Below are 25,071 nucleotides of genomic sequence, written 5' to 3'. Positions count from 1 at the left end.
AAGAATGCTCCACGAGTTGTCTGCAAAGGATGTTCCAGAAATCAGAGGTGACGCATTTTCCTTTCTAAACCAGTTCTCAGATGCTTTTTGTTCCACGGAACCTTCAGAATCAAAATCAGCTGTTTGGATTCTTTCCCCCGTCGTTTTTCCTCATTTATCATCCTCCTCCATGCCCGACTCTCTCCCTGCCTCGTTAAGCTGATAAACTACTGCTCTGGCCGTTGTCCTCACTGTAACGCTGTCGACAGCCCGGAGCAAAGCTGTTCCTTTCTCCCGTTATTCCTAAAGGTGGGACTTGATGCTCAGAGGAGTTTTGGATGGGTTCTCCTTCAAAACCCCTTTCCCTTCAGCTCACCTGTTGAACAAACCTCAAATGAAAAGTCAACAGAGCTGGCAAAGACCAAGCAGAGCCGAACCTGTTCAGTTCTACCTGAAATTTGGTGCTTTGGGGTTGGTCGTAGCCTTTGATTTCCTGATTTGAACAGGGAGGTTTGTGCGTCTGGATTTACCAGAGTTGCTTTTTGCTGTCGTGACGATGTCCCAAAGGAGTTTCCTGCTCAGAAAGCTGCAGGCAGAGCTCCTGCCCAAGCACAGACAGAGCTGAGCTCCCTGTGAGCTGAACCACTGAGTCCCTGCCCTTGACTTTGAGCAATACCCAGCTCTTCCGTCCCATAGAGCTGAAGCACAGAGGCTCTCACCTTAGCAAGGTTTTGCAGTCTGTGTCTCATCATCAAATGGGAGAGGGTCCTGTAGGATTTTGACTCATGCTTTGTTCAAAAGAAATGGGAATCACAGAATCATTTTGGCTGGAAAAGCCCCTCAAGCTCAAGAGGCCAACAATAACCCAGCCCTGGCATTGCCCAGTGTCCTGAGAACCTCATGTCCATCTGTCCAACCCTCCAGGGATGGTGACTCCCGCACTGCCCTGGGCAGCCTGTTCCAATGCCCCACAGCCCTTTGGGGAAGAAATTGTTCCCAGATCCAACCTCAACCTCCCCTGGGCAACTTGAGGCCGTTTCCTCTGCTCCTGGCGCTTGTTCCTGGGGAGCAGAGCCCAGCACCCTCCATCCTACAACCTCCTTTTAGATATAGTCAATAAGTAGTACATATAAGTGTATGTAAGTGTATATATAAGTTGTACATGTAAATATATATATGTAAGTAGTACATATATTAAGTAGTAGTATATATCTAAGAAGAATAAGTGTGTTAACAGGAGCACAGCAGAGCTTTGGGAGCCACGTGCTGGTAGTGGCAGGGATGGCATTGCAAATTCTGTTGCTACTCACAGGATACGTGCGGGGACTTAGTGCACAGGATTTGGGGGTCGGTGTGATCCACGGGCACATTTCACGGTGCTTTACCCACCCTGCTCGATACCAAACAAACATCAAGAGGCCGCGGTGCTGTTCTGTGGGGGCAGATGTGCTTAAATCCCTTTTTGGTTTTGCTTTTTTGGGGGAGAAGTATCTGCGCTGGTATTTAGAACAAAAAAGGGGATTGTGTCCCTGAGTCTGATGTGCTGATGAGTTGAGAAATAACAAGAGAAGAAACAAATACCCCTGTTAGTAACGGCGTGACACACGGTACCTGTAAAATAATGGCCCATCAGAAGCTGTGGAGTTGTTCTCCCATTTCACAAGGAGGGGTCAGAGCGGTTGCCGCTGCTCTCGCCACTGACTCCGTTTCCCTGTGTTTTCAAAGCTGAGTTTGCGCGGCTCTTGGTGTTACAACCCTGGGCTCCTCTTTGGCAGAATCCACCTGTAGTTTCTGTCCAGAAAAATCCTCTTTTCAACAGCAGTTTCTGCAAAAAATCCACGTTTTGTAACTTAGACCTTTTCTGTAAAGGAAGGCAGTTTACCACAAGGTTCAGAAAAATAGAAGCAGTGGTTGCGTTTTTGGATTTGCCAGCTGCGGATTGTCTGGGCTTGTCCTTTAGATGCAAACTCAGCTTCTGGTGTTTTCCTCGGAGCTTCCTGAGCAGTGAGGAGAGCTGAGGTGGCTTCGAAAGTGAAGGAAAATGGAGTTGATTTGCTGTTTGTAACGTTGTTTTTTCTTCTTTCTCAGAAGAGAAGCCAAAACCAGACCCAGTATTAAAACCACCCTCTCCAGTCCTCAGACCAGAACCTACCGGGGAGAAAAAAGATCAAGCTGGCCAGACAAGCGAGGCCACCCCCGCGGACACCCCCTCAGAACTCCCTGTGGCTCCATCGCCCGCCCCGGCCGCTCCCGTCGCGGTCGCTCCTGCCGCTGTTTCTAGTAAATCCGCGTTCACCGCTGACTCAGAGGAGAAATGTGAACTGGCCTCCCCGAAAGAGGAGGCAGCGCCCGCACCCAGCGCCGCACCCTGCGCCGACACGCCGGCCCCTTCGCCCGCTGCAGAGGCCGACGCCGAGGGGTGCCAGGAGCCCAGTAGCGTAGCCCCCGCTGACACCCCACTGACTGCTAGTACTAATCTAATCAACGAACTGAACGGAGTGAGCGAGAAAGTAACTGTCGGCGCGGAGAGCGCAGTAGATGTAGCCCAGGCGGCCGTGGCGCCATTGACTGTTGAGTCGGAGGCGCCGGAGGCTGCTCCGGTGGAAGGGGACAGCGTGTCACCCCCCGCTGCTCCTTCTCCTCCTCCCACCCCTCCTGCCACCCCCCCGCCGCCTTCTCCCCCTCTCGCCGTCGCTGCTGTCACCACTACGGCTCCTTCTCCGCCTCCTCCTCCATGTCCCAGTGCCCTCCCTGGTGTCCAGGGGGATTTGGAAGGAGAGGAGAGCACAAGAACTGCTCTGAACGAAGAGGGCAAAGATGCGGAGAAGAAGGAAGAGACGGAAGCCGACGGGCAACTGGATGAGAGCGCGGAGGCTCCCGGTTTAAACTTGAGCAAGAGTCCAGTCCCAGGTGAGCGTCCGGCACCGCAGTTGTGTGCGGTAAAACTGGAGGGTGAAGGAAAAGGCGTCGCTGGGGTTCTTCTTCCATCGGGTGTTTCTGTTTCTATCTGTCACAAAAATTTCGCCATGTGACTGTTGTTGCCATTGTGAAATGCTCGTGTTTGTTTGCAGAGACAAAAAACCCAACCGACCAAATGAAAAAAACTTAGAATTGTTGATGAAAGAGGTGGGTGACTCGGGTGTGCGTCCAGGGCTGGCTGGGTCAGGGTTTGCTGTCGGGAGCGCTCACAGGGCCGGAATGGGAATTCCAAGGCTCTTCTCTCCGGGATCAGCCGCTTGGTTTGAGTTCCTGTTGATCTGGATTTACATCTGGTGTCTAAACCAGATTAACGCTCAGACCTGAAGGACTCAGGTGAACCTCTGAGCAACTGCTGGGGTTTATTCCAGCAATGCAAACGTGTGGTGGTGTAACCAGGTGTGGGTAAGTGAAGAGGCCCATTAAAGCTCTTCCAGGTGTCACACACCTCAATCAGCGCAGCCTTAATTAACAAATCATCTGCTTTTCCTCTGCCAAAGGAACACATGAGCGAAATTTCCCCTTCTCCTTGCTTGGCTCAGCTGTTCTTGAAAATTCTGGAAAAGAAGGTTCTGGAGGTGTAAGGACTTGGTGCAAATTACTAAGAATTGATATTTTTGTGGGTGCTTTTGGAAATCCAGGTGATTTCTCTGAGCGGCGTTACCTGCCTTTGGTTTCGTTGTCCTGTCCCATTGCTACTTTAGCATTTAACAGTGTAATACAGACCGCAGTCTTTTTATTTGCTGTATTTTGTATAGAAAACTGGTTTTTTTTCAGCACTTCCTGGAAATTAAACTGTGGCAAAGGAGTTAAATCAATCGGTGACTTGTGCTGGGCGGCTGGAGGGAGCACAGTGGTGCCCATTGTGCACGCCCGGCACTCTCGCAGCATTTCAATGTGGTTTTTACGCCCCGTTTCGCAGCCCTTTTGGAGCTGGGAAGCTGAGGTTTGCTTATTTAAATATCCTTTCAATTTGATGAAGTTTGGACAAGAAGAAGAAAGGGTAGATTGTGGTTTGGATTTTGGGGGTTTTTAGAGTGACATTTAAAATAGGGTGGGTTTTAGGTTTGTCCTTTCATAAGCGATAGGGGTGCGATGGCATCAGTAGCATCTCGGACTCCACATTGCTACAGATTAAGCTAAATGAAAAGCTGAGATTGGCCTCGTTCCATGTTCGTGTGATGCTGCGCGAGGTCAATAGGCTGGATCTTAAATAAAATCCAATATCTAGATCAGAAAGATCCCTTCAGTGCACCAGCCACAGGGCTGTATTGTTTGCCTGTTAATCTTTTTCTATTTTTATTTTACTGGGCTTGTTTCACCGCTTGTTCTTTCAATCTGAGCTCCTTCATAACACAAATTAATTTCCTTACAGAGCAGAGAAATGGGACTCTTTCTGTAAATAAGATTTTAGCCAGCCAGGCTCCAGCTTGCAATATTATTGCTCGCTTTGTAGCGTCCTGTAGTTGAAATTAAACAAAAAATTACTTACAGCATTTTTGGCTTTTAATTACGCAGAAGATTAATTTGAATGGTCTAATGTTGTTAGGCCAGACAGCAAACATGAGCCAAGATGTTGGCTTTGGCAACAGAGGAACAAATATTTCTCAAGTCATGGAAAAGATCACTCGAAACTCCGATTATTATTAAAAGCTCCGTAGTTCAGGGAGAGAAAAACACTTTCCAAGTTGGTTTTTGGTGCTTTATCCCCTCTTTAATGCTGGAGAACTGTATTGGGTTTCTCTGCCAACCTTATTTTGAGCAGGAATTTCCCTGTTCTTCCTCAGAGAGAGGAACTGAGGTTTAAATAAGGCGACTGCTAATTCAGGGTGCACGCTGGAAAACCCAGGATGAAGGGCCATGTTATTATATTTATTATATTTATTATATTTTGTTTCCTTGGACTAAAGGCCAAGAGCCTCTTCTTGTGATCTCTGGAGATCCGATAGGAATTGGGATAAGGGAAACTTTTTGAGCACGCGGTGGTAGGTGTGAGATCTCTGACTTGTAACAAGATTCCTTTGGGGTTTTCAGCAGAATCAAAAGCAGTTTGACTATAAATTGTACTATTTTATTCCCTTTAATGGCAGCTGATCTGTTTTCCCTGATAAAACAATAAGAATTATAAGAAGAAGAAGAATTGAAAGGCTGCAGCGCTTCCTCCTGAGTGTCCGTTCCACAGTTACAACCCAACCTGCCTAAAGCCGTGGGGTTCATGGGACATCGATCCAGCTCCCGTTTGGCAGCACCGCTGGGACGTGCAGGTGTAATTCCCAGATTTTCAACGAGGCAACAGCTTTTCAGGAATGAATGGAACTATTTACTTGTTCCTCAAGTGCTTTACAGAATTCAGCTCCTATCGAACAGTCAGAGAAATGGTATCTTGATTTTTTTGCTCTGTACATAGAAACAAATATATCCAGACCGCAGAGGTTTCCCTGAACATCTTTATTCTCCTGTAGTTCTTTCCTACAGCTCAAAACCAGGAGTTTTTCAGCGGCAGAGAGCGGGGCTGACCCTCTGGATCCAGGAAAAAAGATAAACATGGGCTGTATTCTTATTCTACAGAAATCAGAGTGTGCTTGGTTTTCCTTTTTATTTTACGCTATATCTACTTACGCTGAAGGTACTAATAGCAATTTTAGTTCATCCTCACCCTGCTCATCGGCATCACGCTTCTAATCCCTTCAAAACGGGGAAGGTTTGAGTTTTAGAGCGTTAAACCGCTGAGACACGCAGCTATTTTACCCCGCACGCAGGATGTTGTACCTGGGTATGTGGTTTCCTGCTGCCGCCCGTGGTTCTGTCGGGAGCACTCGCCAAGATGTGGGGTGCAGGCAGCAGAGCTTGGTCCTGATGATTATTTTGAGGTTTTCAGGATGGGCAGAGCTGTTACCTGCAAAGGGGAAGAGCTTTTAAGTCATTAATTCCTACTCTTCATTACAAGGAATGAAAATACAGGTATTACCAAGAGAGCTTGGCTCTCAGCCTGCCATCCTCACCAAAAGCATCGCTCTGGTTCAAAGTCCTTGATGACGCCATCGCTTTGGTGATTAAATTCTCTTTGTTGGCTGTGGGAGGGACCAGGAAATATGTGTTGGTGGAGCGGAATTTCTGAGGAGGCGCTACCGGAGACTCGAAGCCTTTAGGACACGCTCAGAATTCACTGCAAGCTTCATATCGTGGCTGTTACGAGAAGCAAAGAGGAAAATAAGATGTTGATGTCCCAGGTGGAACTCCTGGGAACACAAGAAGCCGAAAGAGCTCAATACACGTTGGATTTAAATGGTTGTTTGTTGCAGAGCTAATTTATGAGATGTACGTCAATATAAAGTAACCCGACTGACTGCGAGTCCCTGGGTTTCGTAGGCAACTTGGGGCAATAATTGGAAATATATTGGAGAAATATCTCCAGCGCCAAGAGCTGGAAACGTAAATGGGGTGTCACCTTTCCTTGGTCTGCTACCATAACCCGCTGGAATATGTTTTCTTTCCCATAAGCTATAAGGCGAGGGTGAGTCTTTGCTTTAGTATTTTAATGGCATGTTGGCTAAAGAGTAGAAATCTAAGAGCTGGTCTTAATTTTTACGTAGTGGTTGGTGATCGTGTCCAGGATTGGCCGGAAAAAAGGATGTTTTAATATATTTTTTACTCTTTCCAGTCCTACAGCAGCAGATTTAATTCGTTTGAGCTTTGCGATGGAATTCAAATTTTGAATTATAATATTAATAATTATTATAAATTATAATTCAAATTCTAAAAGAGAAAAGGAATATCTTAAAGATAAAAGGGGTGTCAAGGTTTAAGGCAAGGTGGCAATAAAAGGTGGTAGACGCTCCCTGTTATCCCCTCATTTCCCGCCATCCCTTCCTTTAGATTGGAAAGATAATTGGAAAGATAAGGGGAAAGGAAGAGAGACTTAGACTTCAAGTTGGAGAGTTTGAAAGGGTTTTACTAGTGCTACTAATAAATAGAGAATATATACACAAAATATACAAACCCAATGTCAAGTGCTCGATGTGGAGTGGGCGTCACTCAGCAGCAGAGCTGGGTGTGCGGAGCTGGCGGCTCCAGGAGGTGCAGATCAGGCCCCCGAAGTCACGGGCGGGACTGCACAGCAACTGGAACCTGGTTGCAGGTACCAATCTACATTAGAAGTCATATCGCATCTTTACGTCCTTGCTAAGTATTATAAATTACCTTTGGCTTTCTCTGTGGCTCCTGGAAGGTTCTCATGGCTGAAAGTGGGTTTTCAGCTGGTTGCAGTGTCATCGTGCTCGGGTTTGGGCTCTGGGACATTTGACACCTTCAACTCACTTGAATTTTCTCAGCGCACATGAGTGTAAATCCTCCCGTTGGGTCGGTTCCTGTAGCAGGAAGGAGAACTCAACAGGAAATAAAAAACAACCCAATGTCTGCTGTTTGAAGGGGGAAACAATTGGACAACGGCTCTGAGACATGGGCGGGTGTTACCAACCACAAAGAGAAGAGATTGGGGTGAAAAGCGAGTGTCCGCTGAGCAGGATCCGCACCGTTAAAACAAGGCAAAAGCTGCCAGATTCCTTCAGTACATCACAGCCTTTCTATAGCTTTATTTTGCCAAAAAATAGGTGAAGAAAATATCTCGAGAAGCCACAGTGTTAACGTCCTGACAGATGAGGAGGGAAACACCTCAAACCTTTGCCAACCCAAATCTGTGCTGCTGGGTTTATTTTTACGCGTTTAAAAACAAAACGTTTGCACCGTGGATGTTTCCCATAGCGTAGCTTGAGCTTGAGTGCAGCAATTCAAAACTTTGGGGTGAATCCATTCAAAGACTTGGCTGTGTTGAGGTCAATACTGCGCAGACGTGGCCCGTTCCTCGAAGGAATTCCCCCAAACAAGGTGTTGTATCGCAGCAGCCGGTTGGTTTTTGAAAGGCACTAAATTGGAGCGGATTTGGTGGCGGGAGGGAACTGTGGAGCCTCGCTCAGGTAAATCACAGCAATCCCCACCTGCACGGACGCTCAGTTCTCACCCAACCGTGATTTCACCCCAAAACACTGAGAAAACCTCAGTTATTGTTGCTCAGCTGCTGGTGGCGCTAAGAAAGCCCAACCCTTGGTTACATAAGGCAAAGGTGTTTTGCAATCTCTGCCTGTTTGGACATTTCTCAATGCTTTTGCACCCCGGGAAATTCGGGGTCACTGCTGGGGTTGCTCCTAAAGCTGCTCCGCAGGGACGGGATGTGCGGGACTCGGAGTTCGGAAAACCGGATGATTTTTGCAGCTCTTCTGCGAACCGTCAGTTCTGTGAACGACCAGATGATGCTTGAATATGTGAATTAGTTGAATTAATCTTTATTTTTTAATTATCTTTTGCTTTTGCAGTGTTTAGCACGAAGATAAAAATCTGTTATCGGTGGCAATGGCTCCTGTTGGGCTTCAGGTTGGGATCTTTGAGGGCGGTGAGAACGTAGCAAATCCAGTTTTCTCTTTGCCCATAGGAACAAAACACACTATTATTATTAACACTCCATTCATTAGTTGCAAAGGCTTTCAAAATTGTATTTTATCATGCTAAAGTAAGCGCACACTGTGTTTTTCCACAGGATCTGGTAGAAACCAAAGGCTCAAGCTGCAAATCTGTTTGCAATAAATTCAATCACGGAATCGACTCTCTTTCCGCGCCGTGTTAAATATGCACATGTGCCTAATATCAGAATTTAAACTGGTAGCGCTTGCAACAAATTACGAGCATATTGGATTTTAATGGGTTTGTCTCCTCTTAATATATCGTGCGGTTTCTTTTACCCTTTGGATGGGGAAAAAAAAGCGCTTGGAGCAAATCACTGCGGATCTTAGAAATATTATGTGGTGTTTTCTTTGAATCGGTTGGCATGGGGAATTAATGAATGCGAGGTTGTTAAACTGCTTATGGATTGAGATAGAAATCCAGCTCAGGATTGAAGGAGTTGTGCTTTTGGATGAGAAAGTGGGATTTTTGGTCTGTTTATGGTGCGGGTCCAGATGATGGTTAATCCTGAAGGTTTTGTGATCCTTATACTGTTGGCAATAAACTCCTTGCTATCACAAGTACCGTTTGGAGCTTGAATGAGTGCGTTTTAATGTCACACTAACGATTGTCTTATTACCCCCTTGAAACAAAACGGGGTGATATGGAGCTGAATCCTCCGCAAAGCCGCCACTGATTCATTTCCCTGGGTGGAAAACCCCGGTGTGAGAGGGACACGCGTCGCCCAGGGCCGAATTCGCTCCGTATAATGACGTGTTGTAACAGATCTGTGCTTGTGTTGCAGCCCAACCAGCCGTAACTGCACCAAAGACGTGGAAGAAACCAAAAGAGCGGACCCAGGGCACCGAGGAGGCCGCAGAGGCGGACACAGAGGTAAGGGGGAACCACAGGCTTCTTTTGCCACGTTTAATGATGATATTGCCCTTTGAAACTGTATTTTAGACAAGCTGCTTCCCAGTTGTCTCACAAGGATCCAGCACAGATTTTTTGGGGAGGGAACTGTAATATTCCCCAGGATTTTAGTGTGGTCTTTGTTGAAGCTTTTTGGTTTTCTTCCTTCTTGCCTAATTTAACAACTCCCAGCATTCAAGAACGATGGGATAAAAGTGGGTTTAAGGTTTAAATCACTTTGCACTGCCCTGTTTTGGGTCCCTGAGGCCACCATGGTGACATGGGGCAGGTTCTGATGTCATTGTGATGTCATGGCCAAGCTCGGTTTACCTGATGGAGAGCGAAACCACCTCGCCGGTCGTTAGATGAGTAACACAGTCTCCGTTGCTGCTGTTCTGGTAGGGATATCGTGGGAGGGGGCTCTTTGTTTAATGTCCTGGGTAAAATTGTGGTTGGAATAGATCTCAGAGGGGTTAAGAGAGTAGAAATGTGAAAACTCAGCCTGGTCCATGTGTGTGTAAAACCCGCTGTGGGCCAGATGGGACACAGGGCAGCGCTGCTGCTTCACTCTGGATTTTTATTCCCTTATTACTCGTCTGCTGTTTCCTCCACAACTTTCCCTTCCCACAAACATCATTGAACCTTTCTGCTCTAAAAGCACGTTGTTGCTGAGTAAATCTGAAGCTTAGCAGACGGTACGTCAGCCTTTGTATACGTGTTTGCAGCAGATAGGCTCGTGTATGCGTTATGAATTATATGTAAGCGCTTTCCCCTCCGTTTTGGGGGAATAGATGATTAAAATGCTCGCGTGTGAGGTGTCGCACTATGACAGACGGTCTGAGCAATGGGAAAGGTGAGGGTTGGGTGACCCAAGGAAATGGAAAGCATCTCTGTGCCTGTTGTCAAGCCAGCGAGCGCAGGATGTTGCCGGCTGCGCCAGTTGATACTCTATACATTTTCTTCATCGTTTAGTGGAGGAGTTTTGTCTCCTGGACCACTCAGCGTTTTCACCAATGCTGATTTTTCTGAGTATTCCCTTGAAAAAAATCTGCAAAAAGCATTTTAGGGTGCGATGCCCTCAGGCGGGGAGGGGAGAGGATCCAGAGCCTCTTCAGAGCATCCTCCATTAAGCGTTTCTTTGTCTGATGCTTTTAGTCGTGTTGGGGTTTCTTGCGGGAGAAGCTCATTCCCAACGCTGTCCCTGTCTGGGTTCCAAATGGGGCTGTGTCCTCCAAGAGCTCTAAAATTAGCAGCCATTAACTATTTAACTATTTAACTAATTAACTATTAAAAGTGTTTTCCTGAAACTGAGATGCTGAAGTTGTGGCTGGATGTCGCGTCACCTCCTTGGTTGGGATCTGCTCCAATTAGCAGCGCACACTTAAAGGGAGGATCCCCCGAGCGAGCACCGCGTTCACTTTAAAATTAATTATCAGTGGTTTATCTCTGGGAATGAACCGATAAATCACCCGGTGGTTCTGTGTGTTGTTCCCATATCGCGGTTTAAGATGCGTCTATATTCCTGTTACATGCAAAAATGCCGGATGAATAAACGAGGAGGTGTTTCGCGTGCTTTGAATTTTGGCTGGGCCTTTGTAACGTAAGCTTGTGTTTCCGTCTGTGCTTCAGCCTAAAGGAGAAGAGGAGCTTTCAGGTGACAAAGTACTTGAATCCGAACAGGAGAAAATGAGCCATGGGTTTCAACTGGATCAAGACCCCTCGGAGCTTAAAAAAGCAAAACCTGTGGAAGAAAATGGCGAACAGGAGGCAGAACCCGTCCGGAACGGAGCCGAGAGCGTTTCGGAGGGAGAGGGAACCGACGCCAACTCAGGCTTCACCGAGAGCTCGGGCGAGGGGCCGGTGTACCAGTACAAACCAGGTAAATCCTGTTTCAGACCTACGTGTTCGCTCCGGTTTCTGTCCCTGTTTTGGGGCTCCCTGCGGGATGGGACATTCCCTGGGGCGCTGGAAGTGGCTCCAGCGTTTCGCTGCATCCAGCTCCGTCGGGATCCACCAGGAAATGGGCTCAGACACTTTTTTGGGGAAGCGCAAGAGGGAAATCGGTTTTCTCCAAGAATTTGCATTTGTTGTGCATGTTGGCTGTGGCGCGGTGGAAATGGTGGCACGTTGGTTCCTGTGTGATCGACAAGAAATTCCATATAAGCAGACGTAGTTCTTAAATTAGAGATTTGAAAGTTATGATTGGGTACAAAGTGCAAGTATATGTGTTTATATAAATTTAACTTCCTGGCTAAGCAGTTGAATAGATCTTCAGTTTTCTAGAAGAGGAAGGAAGGGAAAATAAATGTAGTTTTCAGTCCAGGCTCTGCTGTTAAACTGTGAGCACGCAGTTCATTTGATACAATAATTCAAGTGTGGGCTCCGGGACGCTCTCCTTTCGTTGCTGGTCAGCACTGGATACAGTCTCCCCAAGGGGCGGTTTTGTTATTTATTAAGAGATTTATTTTGTGGACCTGAACCTCAATTAACTCACCTCTTTAAGAGAGACCTTTAGACCGACTTGCTACTCATCCACTACTAATTTTTAAACCATTTCTTATTCAGGTGAAGCTCCCGCAAAATAAATGATTCATTTTCTTAAAAGCTCAGAAATTAAGGAGTATAAAATAAAATGTGGAAGGATCATGAGAGCCTGCGCAAGGTATTGGACAAGGAACCGCCACCGTGAAGTGATTACCCTGCAGTTATTTCAGCGCTGCTTTGTTCTGACAAAGACCCGAGTTGCTTTACTTTAATTAATTTAGCACTATGGTATCATTTGGGGAAAACATAGAGGCCTCTCAATAGTTTCCCACACACTCACCGATTTGTTTGTTAAGCACGTCTTCTTGTTAACCCGTAATTCATCAGCGGCGTCTCCGAACCCGTCGGTGCAGCCGGAGCTGGATCGAGCCCTCGGAAGGCAACGCAATTTCAATTCCGCTTTTGCCTGTTGGCCGAGCAGAGGAGTTGTGTGTTGTGTCCCCATCACTCCCCTCACTGGGGATCCTGTTTGTGACGCTCCCAGCTGCTTTTCACCTTGAAACAGCTTGTTTAGATCCTTCCAGGAGAAGGAAACTCCGCGTATCAATTGTTGCGTGTTGCTGTCAGTGCTTTTCCATGATAAATGGAGGGTGCTGTGGCACAGGGCACAGGCGGCTGGCCAGGAATTCCGGCCAGGATGCGGCGAGGCAGCCAAAGCCTTTTCTGCACCTCTTGATCCTGAAGCTCCATAGCAATAAAACTGCACGAAGAGCTAAAAATGATACTTACTTTTGTGCATTTTCATTCCCGGTTATTAAAAGTGTAGGTTTCTGTTGTCATTTGCATCACTCCTGCACAAAAAGCCCTCTGAAAAAACAGGTGAAAAGTTGTAATTTTTAGAGCGTGGCCTGCGGTTGTGGGTTTTCTTTCGGTTCCCACCGTTATCTCCAGTGTGAGTTGTTCAAGACTCGGTGTTTCCACATATTCGAAGGCTCTTGTTGTTCTGCACAGTGCTCTCCACAGCTCTTGCTCCGTGTTCCACAAAACCAGACACTTTAACTTTTGCATTTTCACCCAGAAACTGAGATTCGTCCCTGTTTTGTCCCATCACACGAGAGAGCGAAAGTCAGAGTTAAAATGCGCTGGTGTGTGTTAAAACTGGAATCAGCGCTGAGTCCGTGTGTGGTTGCAGCTGGAGTTGGCTACGTGCTTCCCATCTCTATGTTCCTTTAATACATGTTTTCCTCTCCTCATCGCCGTCAAATTTAAAATCTCATAGCAATCTCTTCCCTTTGGGTTTCCCAGCACCGCGTCCCGCGGAGAGGAGGGTTTTGTTCCGTATGAACCTCAGGCACCTTCTCTCGTTATAGAGCAGTGGAAGCCCCTGGACCCGGAGGGGAAGAAGCAATACGACCGGGAATTCCTGCTGGATTTCCAGTTCATGCCAGCCTGCATCCAGAAACCTGAGGGGCTGCCCCCCATCAGCGACGTGGTGCTCGACAAGGTGAGAGGAGAGCCCATCAAACAGGTGCGTGCAAGGGGTTTTTAGTATAAATAAAGATCCCGAATGCATGTTTTACTCCTGGGCCGTTGCAGTGCAGACTTAAGTTGGGAAGGGGGAGCCTTTGGGTGGTGTCACATCACAAAATGCTTCAAATAGAGGCGTTGGCGCCTAATGAATGTGTGCTGATGATTTAAAAACTGAAGCATTTTTAATGGTCTCGATCTGGATTAAGTTACACCAGGTTGTTATTAAAATGTAAAATGATATAACCTTGAAGAGCTAAGGACACAAACCAAGCAGGACTGAATGGAGAGGCAGTGACTTTTATTAGATCAATTCTATGGTTAGAAAGTATAAGCAAACTTAGGGGCAAACTATTCTTTTTTGGCCTGAAACAGTTGTGTCACCAGTTATGAGTTGATCTAATAAAAGATCTTGAAAACCTTGACCCCCAGGAAGTTTTGTGATTTCTATACAGCCTTATTACCTGGGATTTTCTGCGCTTATTGAAATACTGATGACACCAAGACCTCATTCTCCTCTCCGTTAGAACTGCGTAGCTCATTGATTTTTTGATGTAACCGCTCCAGACTCGCTCTTAAGATTCAAGCCCAGCCCAGAGTTTAGTTGATCCTTGTGTGCAGAAGCATTTCCACCCTGAATTTCATACCCAGACAAATCATAAAACGCAACTTTGCTCCCAAAACTATTTCATCCACCTACTCATTTTCTGTGATTGCTGCTCACCGCGCTCTCTGCTTCCGAGCTTCCTCGGTCGGTGTCTGTCTCGTTAACACAAACGACGTTTGTCTGAGGGAAAGCAGTGGTTTTGTGATCCTGAACCAAGGCTCTCATGTACATTTTGCAGAAGACAAGCCGGTTTCACCATAATTTTATCCTCCATAAGTCACATTCAGGCCTTGAAATGTTTCTGAACTCCACCTGTTTCCTCAACAGCCACCCGCGGAAGATGTATTTTAAATTAAATGCGTATTTTTTTATATATAGGTGAAGCATAAAACTTGTGCAGTTTGTTAAAAGCATTAATTTGGATGTTACATGTTATGGTTTAGCAGAGATTGTGGACTTGCCTGAGCTTTGGCAGCTGCAGCTCCCGCTGAACAGATCCCGCGTGTTTGTTCTGTTCCGCAATTCAGGTCAATCAGCCGAAATTGCCGCTGAGAACTCTGGACCCTCGGATTCTGCCTCGAGGACCCGACTTCACGCCGGCCTTCGCTGACTTTGGGAGGCAAACCTCCGGCGGGAGGAACGTGTCTGGAAGTGTGAGTTGACCCCAACTTGCTCATTTAAAAACCGGCCTTACCAGCGCCGAAGTCCCTCCTCACGCTTTTGAGCCTCCTCCGATGCTCCGGTGGTTCTGGTTTTGTCGGGGTGAATGCAAGGGTGATGTTTGCTTGGCTGTCAAAATTTAGGCGAATTAGAGAAATCTCGCGGATGTTTTTAACTGGTACGTATTGGTCTGGGGTGGATTTGATCTCCTTCCCCTCTTCCTGGTGCGGGAGGAGCGGACACGCGTTTCCGCACAGAGGATCGGGCAGTCGTGCGTGTGCAAATGCACATTTCTGGTACAACAAGCCAGTGTCAGTGTGTGCTGTCCCAGGAGTCTGTTTTGTAAAACGTGCCAACAGAGTTAATCAACTTTACTAACCAAAACAAAAAGAATATACGCATCGCCTATGTATATTCTTGCTTCCTTTGTGCTTCCACGTGTTGCTTTGCTTCGGTCCCTTCATTCCTTGGTTTCCTGCCTTTTCCTCTGCTTTCCTTTCACCCAAAGTCTGGCTTTGCCCAAACTCTGAAATCCCTCTGAGTTCTTCCTTCTTGCCTTTGCTGTTCCCCATTCTTGGGGTGCGGGTACCCCAGCGCGGTGCCAGCCACAGCTGCTCCATCAGCTGCAATCACTGATTTTTCATCCACCTATTAAGACACATCCACTGTATCCATCCGGGTGACATAACCCATCATTTATCTTTCAAAAGCGCTGGTTTCAGAAGAGTTCTCTGAATGACCTTGACTTCCAAGCGTGCAGGTTTCCAGGAGCTCAGAGTCCAACCCGGCGATGTGGGGTTGGTTTGAGAGCGCTCTCGGTTCCGGGGTGCGCGTCCATCTCTTGGAGTAGCTTTGGTGTCGTGGTTTCCCTCGAAGCACCGCTCGGTCCCAAAACCTCGACGTTGTTTGAAGTCAACATCACTTCCTAGGTTTAGGACTTACAGGTTGTTCTCCGGCGCCTTCTCTCCTTTGGTGTGCTGAATGTCCCGAGCCTCACGGCGTTTTTAACGGCCCTGTCGCTCTTTTGTTTTTCCGCAGGCCTGCAAAGTGCAGAGCAACCCTGGATTGCCGTCCCTGGCTCGGTGCGGTTCCCCAGCATGCCCTCTCTTGGTCTCGCCTCACCCACCCTTGAGGAACCTGCCGATAGGGGTAAGCCAAATCCCCCTCTTCTCCCCCCAGAAATCTTTGCACCTTTTTGTAGAGTTGTCCTTCATTTTATCCCCTAACACCCACTGTTGATAAAGAACGACCGGTAGAAAACTTTACAAAAAGGTGCAACAGTGTTTAAAAAAAATAAAATAAAAATAAAAATAAAAGGAAACAAGACTTGCATTGTACCCCTCTAGGCAGCCTTCAGTGGTGGGTGGGACATCACCAGCTGAGGGCATGCTGGGACGTTGGCCTGAGCGGGATCCGCGAGGGGTCTGCACTTTGCAGACCTGTGGAAAGGGGGAGAGAAGGTAAGTCCCGCTTACCCCGTTCATTTGGAGCATTCAGCACATAACATGCATCCTACATCTGCGCCTGTCCAGAGCAGAACCTCTCTTTGCGTTATTCCGGAGGAGGGTTGGAAGGTGACGGTGTTGCAGGAGCCCTGGGACGCCAGTGGTTAGAGGATGAGAGGGTTTGCAGTCCTGAGCAAAACCAGACGTTGTTTCCTCGTGAAGCATGGCAAAAATCTGCGCACACGCTCTCCGTCCACGCGCTCATTCCACCTCTCCAAAGGCCATGCCCATAAACCATTAAACCCCACCACCTCTTCCTTGCGCTCTTAGTAACGTGGAGCGGCTCAGCGCTAACAAGCTTTCGGCACCTCGAGAACCTTTTGTTTTGCTTCCTTGGCTTTTGTCTTAGTTTCCTTCTTTTCGCTTAACCGCGTTGTACGACTGTGCGTAGAACTAACGAACGTCGCATCAAACAGCACAAGGGGTGTGATTACACAGGAGTAAAATACGGCCAATTTTGGTGTGGAGAAGCAGTTAGATGAGCGCAGCGGGGAAGGAGGGGGAAAGGCAGGGAAGCGGGGTCAGGGAGGACGTGTCTGTGCGGGGTAGGATGCTCTTACCCTTCTGATAGGTGACGGAAACTCAAGTCACCTCCATCCTTGTGCATCCTGGAGTCGCTCCTGGCTTCTCCCCTCATTTTCACCTTCTCCATTTGAAGCCTGTTGTAGGGGAAGAAGCAATTCCTTAGTTTATTGGATGTTTTTTTAAATATTTTGTATTGTAATTTTAAAACCTGTGTGCTGAGAGTGAAGCGGACGTGAAAAAGAGCACCAGGTCGTGCTCTGCAGCCGCTTTTTGGCTCCTCTGTGGGGGGTTTGTCCCTGTTTCCTCCTGTTTTCCCTCTTTTCTCCCCTCTTCATCCTCAGGACAGGTGATTCAGATGGATGTAGTAACATGTGGTAAGCACTTCTCCGTGCCTTTGGTGGACAATATTATTTCAGTGCAAGCTGGAGCGCTGTGATCGCAGGTGCTGCAGGACCCTTCCTATTTACTTGCACTGGGTTCCGAAGAGCCGGCCGGGTGTGAGCTCCGGAGCCTCTTTAACTTGCTGCTTTGTCACTTAGGAACCGAAAAACCTCCCGATTTTTTCCTGTTAGAAGTTTGATGTGTGTATTATTTATTCAAACAAAGCTTCTGTTCACTGCTTTTAAAACCTAATCGCACTTTGAACCGAGTTGATTCACAGATACTAAAAAAATACAACCTTAATGAAAGTCTTTGCTTTATTAATGCACTTAAAGGTGTCGAAGGCAGCAGATTTAGGAGGGTGTGACATAATGTGCTGGTGTTCAGGCGATGCACACGTGAATTTTGCATCCGTCAGGTTTGAAGGGAAATAGTCTCCTCCTTCAGGGAGGTGATTTTGCTCTAAAAGCCAACGATTCGGCTTGACCCGAGGAGGCACCGTCGCTCTGTCCTCGCGTCGCACAGCCCGGCCGTGCCTGGAAGGTCCTTCAGGTGCAGGAGACGGGTTGGCCACAGGTCACTTCTCGTCTCCACCCACGTTCCTGCAAGAAATGAGCCAAAAGTTGTGATTTTCAGGGCACGCTGCCAGTCTGGCTCTGGTTCCACCGGCGAGTGTGTGATGAGGTTTAGCGTGGCTGAAACCCGTCGCTGTTCTCTTGCGTTATTGTCTGGTTTTTCAGCTGGAGGGAAGTTTCTTCTTTCTGCAGCCATACATTTACAGTTTGGTTAGAACCCAGGCAGCAAAACTGTGAGGTTACCTAAAGCCAGAGGTGGGTGTCTCAGTGCAGGGCTGCGAAGTGTCGTATCGGTATTGGTTGAGCACAGGGGGTCGTAGGGAGGGATTTTGGAAGCATCCGACACCCAACAGCATCGTCAAGGCTCCTGTTCTCGCTGACTTGTTGCACTGTTGGTTTCCCTGGAGCGATGAACTCGCGCCGTTGTGTTACAGAGTTTGAAGGGGTCTGGTGGGTGATTTCTGTGCATGCCAGCGGATCTGAACGCAGGTTGTGGTGGGGCAGCATTGAATACGCCGCACCGCGCAGCTCCTGCGTGCATGGCCTTGGTGAGCACAGGACACCGCGGCACGAGGTCCTTGTCCTTTGACAACATCTTGTGCTGTTGTCACCTAACGAAGCCCAAACGAGAACTCCAGCAGCGGCAGTAATTACATCTGTTCGTTTTCATCGGCAGCGCACGTTTATGTCATTGAAGCCAAGCGATTCAATTCAAACATACAAACTCCTACCTTTTAAGGAGGTTTTTGTTTGTTTTTAATTGTGCTAAAATGGGTTTGGGACAGATAGGTGACAGGAGAGGCACCAGCTGAGAGCGCTTTCCTTCCGTATTCAGTGAGGCTGTTTGAATAACTGAGATGGTTTTGCCTCTCTGGTGCTCGTTGAATCGCTTTGTTGGACTCAATGATGCCTGTGGGTCGATTCCAACTCAGGACATTGTGTGATTCTAAAGAAATGTTTTTAAAGGCCCGTTTTTCATGTGGAGTTTGCCTACCGCCCCATGAAGACATTAATTACTTCTCTGAGAAGTAACAGCGTTTGGTAATGGAGTTTTGTTGTTGCGCTAATTTTTACATTGAGGTTGGACGTTTCTAATAAATGAGTTCAGAAATATGAAATAGCGCAGGGGAAGAGTAACCTACCGACAACGTTTGGTACCTTTAGCCCTTAACCAGAAGCTCCCAGGTGGTGAAGAAGGAGTTTGGAGGTGTCTTGTGCCCTACTGCTTGTACAATTAATGCAAAACTCCCCAGTTTTTACACAGGAGTGTCATGTTAAACAGGGTTATAGAGAAACACTTGATGCTGTTTCAAAGTCTCTTCTCTTTCTTCTTCTGTGAACCTACAAAGAGTTTGACCCACATTTGTTAGGGTCCATGTTTCTACAATGCAGGAGCAGCACTGATCTCCTTTCAGTGTTTTATACGATTCCTGTCTCAAAATGGCTCTGTTTGAAGCAATCTCTGGTAAAACTTAATGATTTTAGCAGAGTTGCTAATTTATCGTTCCCTAATCACCTGGGATGGCATGTTTGAAATCCACCTTTAAGGACTGATTTAATCCTTAATTACACCCTTGCTACAATGTCTCATTTCGCAGTTTCTGGCTCTCCAGAGGCCGTTTTGGTCCGTCGGGTTCAGTTCCGTGGTGCTTCAGTCCGGAGCATCGCTGGTGCATGCAGGATCTGTTTTGTGAAAAGCTGCCCAAGAGAAACACTTCTGGTGTCTTCATGTTCTCTCTGACCACCCCAGACCGGTGCAGTGGGTCGGAGGAGGCCTCAAAGCTCTAGGAGGAGTTGCTGGTTGTCGGCGGTGCCATCAGCGGGTGTTGAGGCGCTCCCCGGAGTGTTTTATCGAGGTGCGAGTTGAAAAGGGGGTATAACAAGGAATGTTTTTGTCCTAGTTGTTGAATGTTGGACCGAGGAGATCTCAGCCAGGCCAGAGGAGAGAGCCCAGGAAGATCATCACGGTGTGCGTGAAGGAGGACGTCCACCTGAAGAAGGCAGAGAACGCCTGGAAGCCGAGCCTGAAGAGAGAAAACCAAACCGAGGACCCGGAAAATGTCAAAACCCAGGTGAGAGCGTTAGCGAGCGCTTCCGAGTACAGTCTGTAACAGGAGAGGACGGTAATTCGCTTTTGCTTGTGTGCAATCCGCTGAAAAAGGGCAATGAATTCCAGTTTGAATCACAGCTTTCCTCTGCCTCCATGATTTATTTTTTCATGTGTTTACTCTTGACCTGGAGTTTAAATGGCAATGCTGTGTTTTAAGCGAGTCTAAATAGGGAACACCAGACAACCTACTACCTCTCTTCCAGGGCTGGTTTTCTATTGCTATTTTACTCGACTATTTCTGTCTCGGTTCTAAAGCAAACAACCTCAAACTTCCATCACAGAACTTGCTTTTCATCCCCTTTTAGACAACGTTTCTGCCGTGAAGCTCAGCAGGACTGAGGTTCCTCTGTCGGTTTGTCCTGCCCAGCCCAACCACACCGGCTCTGAAGTTTTCTCTGTCCTGTCCTCCCTGGGCAGAGCTGTTTGCCTGATGCTTAAACTTGTAATTTGCAGGATAAGTTGGGATAGTTTTGAAGGACACTGGAATTCTGTTCACGGGGCCAACGGCAGCGTTGTTGACCTAATTGTCATTCTAGAGAGAAAAAAAAGTGCCTTAAATATAGGAAAAGTTGGTTACCTTAGTTGAGGGAGAAGGCGGCCACTCCCTGTTAATTTATATCTCATGGCTAAACTGATATGAAGAGGAGTATATCAGCTGGGTGACAACAAGGACTTCGTGCCTCTGTCGCACTTGGAAAAAATATTGGGCTGTTTCCAGAAATCCTGCCCCGCAGCCTCAGTCATGGTGGCCAGTTGCTGCGTTAGGGCTGGAGCTGTGCTGTGCACACATGTGTATCCATGTGTCGCTCAGCTTCCTAGAAGGTTCTACAGGACATCTCCGTTCACCTTTAAGATGCATCGTTGCTTGTTCCTGAAACCACCTCCTTGATTTGTGCGTAAACGTAATGGTTTTTCTGTCGTTTAGGAGCTGTTCCGCAAGGTACGAAGCATCTTGAACAAGCTGACACCCCAGATGTTCAACCAGCTGATGAAGCAAGTGACGGACCTGACGGTAGATACAGAAGAGAGGCTGAAAGGTGTCATTGACCTGGTCTTCGAGAAGGCCATCGATGAACCCAGCTTCTCAGTGGCCTATGCCAACATGTGCCGGTGCCTCGTAACGGTAAGAGCTGGCAAAGTCAAAATTCCACTTCATGGTGAATGTTCTGCATGTTATCCCCACAGACTGATTGACGGTAATACAAATGTGGCAAGAGCAGAGTTGAATGTTAGTTTATAGAATCACAGAACCATTTTGGTTGGAAAAGCCTCTCAAGATGATCAAGTCCAACCATAACCCAGCCCTGTCCCTGCCCCATGTCCTGAGAACCTCATGTCCGTCTGTCCAGCCCTCCAGGGATGGTGACTCCAGCACTGCCCTGGGCAGCCTGTTCCAATGCCCCACAGCCCTTTGGGGAAGAAATTGTTCCCCAGATCCAACCTCAACCTCCCCTGGCGCAACTTCAGGCCATTTCCTCTGCTCCTGACGCTTGTTCCTGGGGAGCAGAGCCCGACCCCCCTGGCTCCAAGCTCCTTTCAGGCAGTTCAGAGATCAGAAGGTCTCCCCTCAGCTCCTGTTCTCCAGCTGAACACCCCAGGTCCCTCAGCCGCTCCCATCACACTTGTGCTCCAGCCCCTCACCAGCTCCGTTCCCTTCTCTCAACTCGCTCCAGCACCTCAAGCTCTTTCCTAAGAACGTAAATAAAAGTAATCTACATTATGGATAATCTACAAATCTAACAATAAATAATCTACGTGATGGATTTCTCTGCTCCGTTTGAGGGCTTTGCTTGGCGTGCTGTGGTGGTTGGAGTTGAGGACTCGGAGCACTTGGCTCTCCCTGATCACACGATGCCACGAGTCACGTTTGGACGCTCCAGTTTCTCTCTCTTTTCCAATGGGAGCACAAGGCACCAAGCCCAGCTTGGGACGGTTCATTGTTCAGATGGTGAATTTTGGGACAAAATAAGCCCTTTCTCCCCTGATCCTTCATGATGTGCAGTGAAGGAGCACAGCTCCAGAGCCTTCAGCCCATTACGAGTGTTTTTAAGCAGCGCGTCTTTTTAAAGGATCCCACGGATGGAAATGTAATCTGTCTCTGGGCGGAGGTGGCATCAGCCAAGTTTTGAGTGAGACTTTACATATGAAATGTAAAACTCCGCTGGAAATGGTGACGTGATGCTGAACTGTCACAGCTCGCCTTGCCGAATGTGAAGTGCATAATAAAATGTCATGGTTGGCTTATGGGAAACGTCACTTGTATGCAGAGCTTTGCAGTATTTCTGCTGATGTTTTTCTTCCTTCTCCCCCAGCTGAAGGTGCCCATGGCGGACAAACCCGGGAGCACAGTGAATTTCCGCAAGCTGCTGTTAAACCGCTGCCAGAAGGAATTTGAAAAGGACAAGGCTGACGACGACGTCTTTGAAAAGAAGCAGAAAGAACTCGAAGCTGCTACCACTGTAAGTGGTATTTTTCCCCATAAATTCGCAGAGCTCCCACTGGAAATGAGCTCTTTTGAAGATGGCACTTGATTTGGGGGGAGTTTTGGAGTTGAGAGTTTCATTCTGTCACTGTGGCTGCATGTCATAAAAAGTATTTGCCTTGGTTAGCAAGTTTATAGCACCCTCTGTTTTTTTAAGAGAAAAAGAGTAAACAGGGACAACAGCAACTATAAACGTAAAACTGGACCTTTTGAAGGGTTCTCTCCTCTGCAAACATGTTTTTTTAGAGCCGTTTTCCTGTTTTACAGCCAGAGGAGAAGACGCGGCTCCACGACGAGCTGGAGGAGGCCAAGGACAAAGCCCGACGGCGATCCATCGGGAATATAAAATTCATCGGCGAGCTTTTCAAGCTCAAGATGCTGACAGAGGCGATCATGCACGACTGCGTGGTCAAGCTGCTGAAAAACCACGACGAGGAGTCCCTCGAGTGCCTTTGCCGCCTGCTCACGACCATTGGCAAGGACCTGGACTTTGAGAAAGCGAAGGTGGGGCAGGGCCGGAGGGCGAGGCGAGGGATGGAAAAGTGGGCGTGGGGTGTTTTGATTCGAGGATTTACTTTTGCTTCAGGAATTTCTGTACAGCACGAGGAAATGATTCGCTCTTCTGTGGATGTGTTGGCATGACCAGGCCGCACTCCCACCCCTCTGCCCCTTTCGTGTAGAGTCCGTATCATTTTCAGCGGTGTTCTCCAGTTTCCTTGTTTCAAATATTTCATCCGAGTACACAGGGTATGCTCAGCGTATCCTGTGTGTTTCTTTTTCCAAATAGAATTTACCTCTTATCCATAGTTTCCGAAACGTTAAGATTTAGAGTTGTTTCTTTACCACTGACAGCTTACATTGCCTACAGAATCTACCACTGAATGTATTGTTGGGGTTAAATCTCAAAACAACCTCTGATTAATGAGCCTAAACCCCCACCTGACCCTTGGCGGGTGCATTTATTTTGTGTCACGGTCGCCTCCAGCTCCGCTGCATTGAAGCAGCTGCTTTGCAACTGCAGCGCTCCAGCGTCTCCTCCCGACTGCCCAACAAACAGCCCTGTAGCGCGGAGCATGACGCACTCCATGAGCTTCTCCTGGCACGGACGACCCGTTTCTCCATCGCAAAAGCCAAGCTGGGGATGAAAAAGCGTTGGGGGGTTTGCCAGAAATCAGTGGGACTCAGCTCTGGAAACAAACAGCGCTAATTGTTTTCAGCTGCGCGAGGAGGGAGTTCCCTTGCAGTGCTGGGTCGCAGGGATCACGGCGGATCAATCCTCATCCTTACAGGGAAAACTCTTTCCAATCTGTTTTGCGACATGTTGACCAAAACAGCCCAGTTTACTGCTAATCCCCCAGGCTAAATACACCGTTAATGCAGTTAACACCACGTTGTCGGTGCAAGTTTGGAAGTGCCAGCGGCAGGGATTATGTTTCTCCACGTGCTTTGGGAGGAAAACAGGGTCTGAGTGCTGAGCAGTAGCCGAGGTCGCGCTGGCTGAGGCCGGGATGCCGGTTTGACCTTTGCGAGCACAGAAATGCTGGAAAAGCCCCGGGTTTGGTGCACCGGCCGGTGCCGCGGCCTCGAGCCGTGCAGCGCGTCCACACGTCACGTTACCCCCTGGGAGAAGCTGCCCGTGTCCCATCTTTGTGATCTTTATTTCTATCAAAATTCAGTGAGAATCTTTTTATTTATTTTTCATTAATGGGGTCGATGTTTTATTATGTGTTTTTATTGAAGTGTTAGCGATCGTTATAATTAAAGCTTCTGGACAACGTCCATTTCAAATATTTTCCCTGTCATTCCTGACTTTGGAAACAATTGCTCTCGGAGCTGAAACTTTCCAAAGCAAGGCCAGCACCACATTTTCATAGGGTTTTCCTTGTTTGTCTAAGGGTTTAGCTGGTTTTCAGTGAAGGGAGTGGGAAACATTTTATACAACTGCCCCAAAACCTTTTGTTTCAAACAACCAGAGCCCCCATTTTAAGAAGAAAGGTTCAATCAAATTGAGTCAAATTTAGACCTACTGGAGGCTTCTATAATTATACTGTTTAATGTCTTAGTGCAAACTGATTTAGATTCCATCACATTACAACTTTTTGGATAAAAAAGGAGCATGTGGGATTTCAGTCCAGGGCTAAGCCTGTTAAACAGCTCTTGCCTGACCCCACCTGAGACAGTTTGGGGGAAATAAAGCATCAAAATGAAGTTTTCAGGGTTAGTTTGGTGCCCGTTGGGTTTCCTGAGCCGGTTCTTCTCAGGCTGAGGGGAGCGCACACGCCGATATGAAAAGGAGGAGCTCAGAGGTAGAGCAGGACTCCCCTTGTCAATGGCAGCTGACCAGTAGATCAGTTAAGCTGTACCCTAGTTAAAAAATGCATTAATATATATATTTCTTTAATGGATGGCAATTTTTGTTCTGTACACACAGAGGGGCTGAGTCCCCACCTGAGGGAGTATTTTCGTTTTCTTCCGAGACACGCTGATGATAATGTTTCTCTTGTATAGCCTCGCATGGACCAGTATTTTAATCAGATGGAGAAGATTGTGAAAGAGAGGAAAACGTCTTCAAGGATTCGGTTCATGCTTCAGGATGTAATAGACCTAAGGCTGGTAGGTACCGACTCACGTGAGTAGAGGAGCGTGTGCCCTCTCGTGTCCGGGCTGGAAGAGCTCTCGTGTAAGAGCAGAGATTTACAGTATTGACAGCAGAAGTGGGGAGATCTGTGCCCTTTATCTCCCAAAATCTGGCTGTTTAAAGACAAGAAATCTCTCTGTTTTGCCTTAATGAACACCAAGGTGGGTAGACAGACAAATTGCTTAACGCCAGACGTGTGTCCACACCGGCTTTTGGT

At 47.6% G+C, this 25,071-nt stretch overlaps 1 protein-coding gene across 7 annotated transcripts in view; it reads left to right on the top strand.

The window, feature by feature from the left end:
• EIF4G3 (eukaryotic translation initiation factor 4 gamma 3) overlaps window positions 1–25,071 on the top strand; it is a 130,979-nt gene that overhangs the window by 87,127 nt on the left and 18,781 nt on the right. For 5 of the 7 annotated variants that reach the window (XM_065855403.2, XM_065855405.2, XM_071798466.1 and 2 more), the window contains 11 exons: window positions 2,068–2,889; window positions 9,254–9,342; window positions 10,990–11,239; window positions 13,215–13,372; window positions 14,506–14,631; window positions 15,677–15,787; window positions 19,526–19,696; window positions 20,660–20,857; window positions 22,047–22,193; window positions 22,484–22,720; window positions 24,725–24,829. In XM_065855403.2, coding sequence (XP_065711475.2) covers window positions 2,068–2,889; window positions 9,254–9,342; window positions 10,990–11,239; window positions 13,215–13,372; window positions 14,506–14,631; window positions 15,677–15,787; window positions 19,526–19,696; window positions 20,660–20,857; window positions 22,047–22,193; window positions 22,484–22,720; window positions 24,725–24,829 — 2,414 coding nt within the window. Of the gene's footprint in view, window positions 1–2,067; window positions 2,890–5,045; window positions 5,165–9,253; window positions 9,343–10,989; window positions 11,240–13,214; window positions 13,373–14,505; window positions 14,632–15,676; window positions 15,788–19,525; window positions 19,697–20,659; window positions 20,858–22,046; window positions 22,194–22,483; window positions 22,721–24,724; window positions 24,830–25,071 lie in introns of those variants that run through there. The other 2 variants (XM_065855406.2, XM_071798468.1) reach the window with 2 other exon arrangements.

This window comes from Patagioenas fasciata, chromosome 23 (assembly GCF_037038585.1).
Source record: "Patagioenas fasciata isolate bPatFas1 chromosome 23, bPatFas1.hap1, whole genome shotgun sequence".
NCBI lineage: Eukaryota > Metazoa > Chordata > Aves > Columbiformes > Columbidae > Patagioenas > Patagioenas fasciata.
The sequence above is the reverse complement of the archived record's forward strand: the minus strand, read 5'-3'. Positions and strand labels throughout refer to the sequence as shown.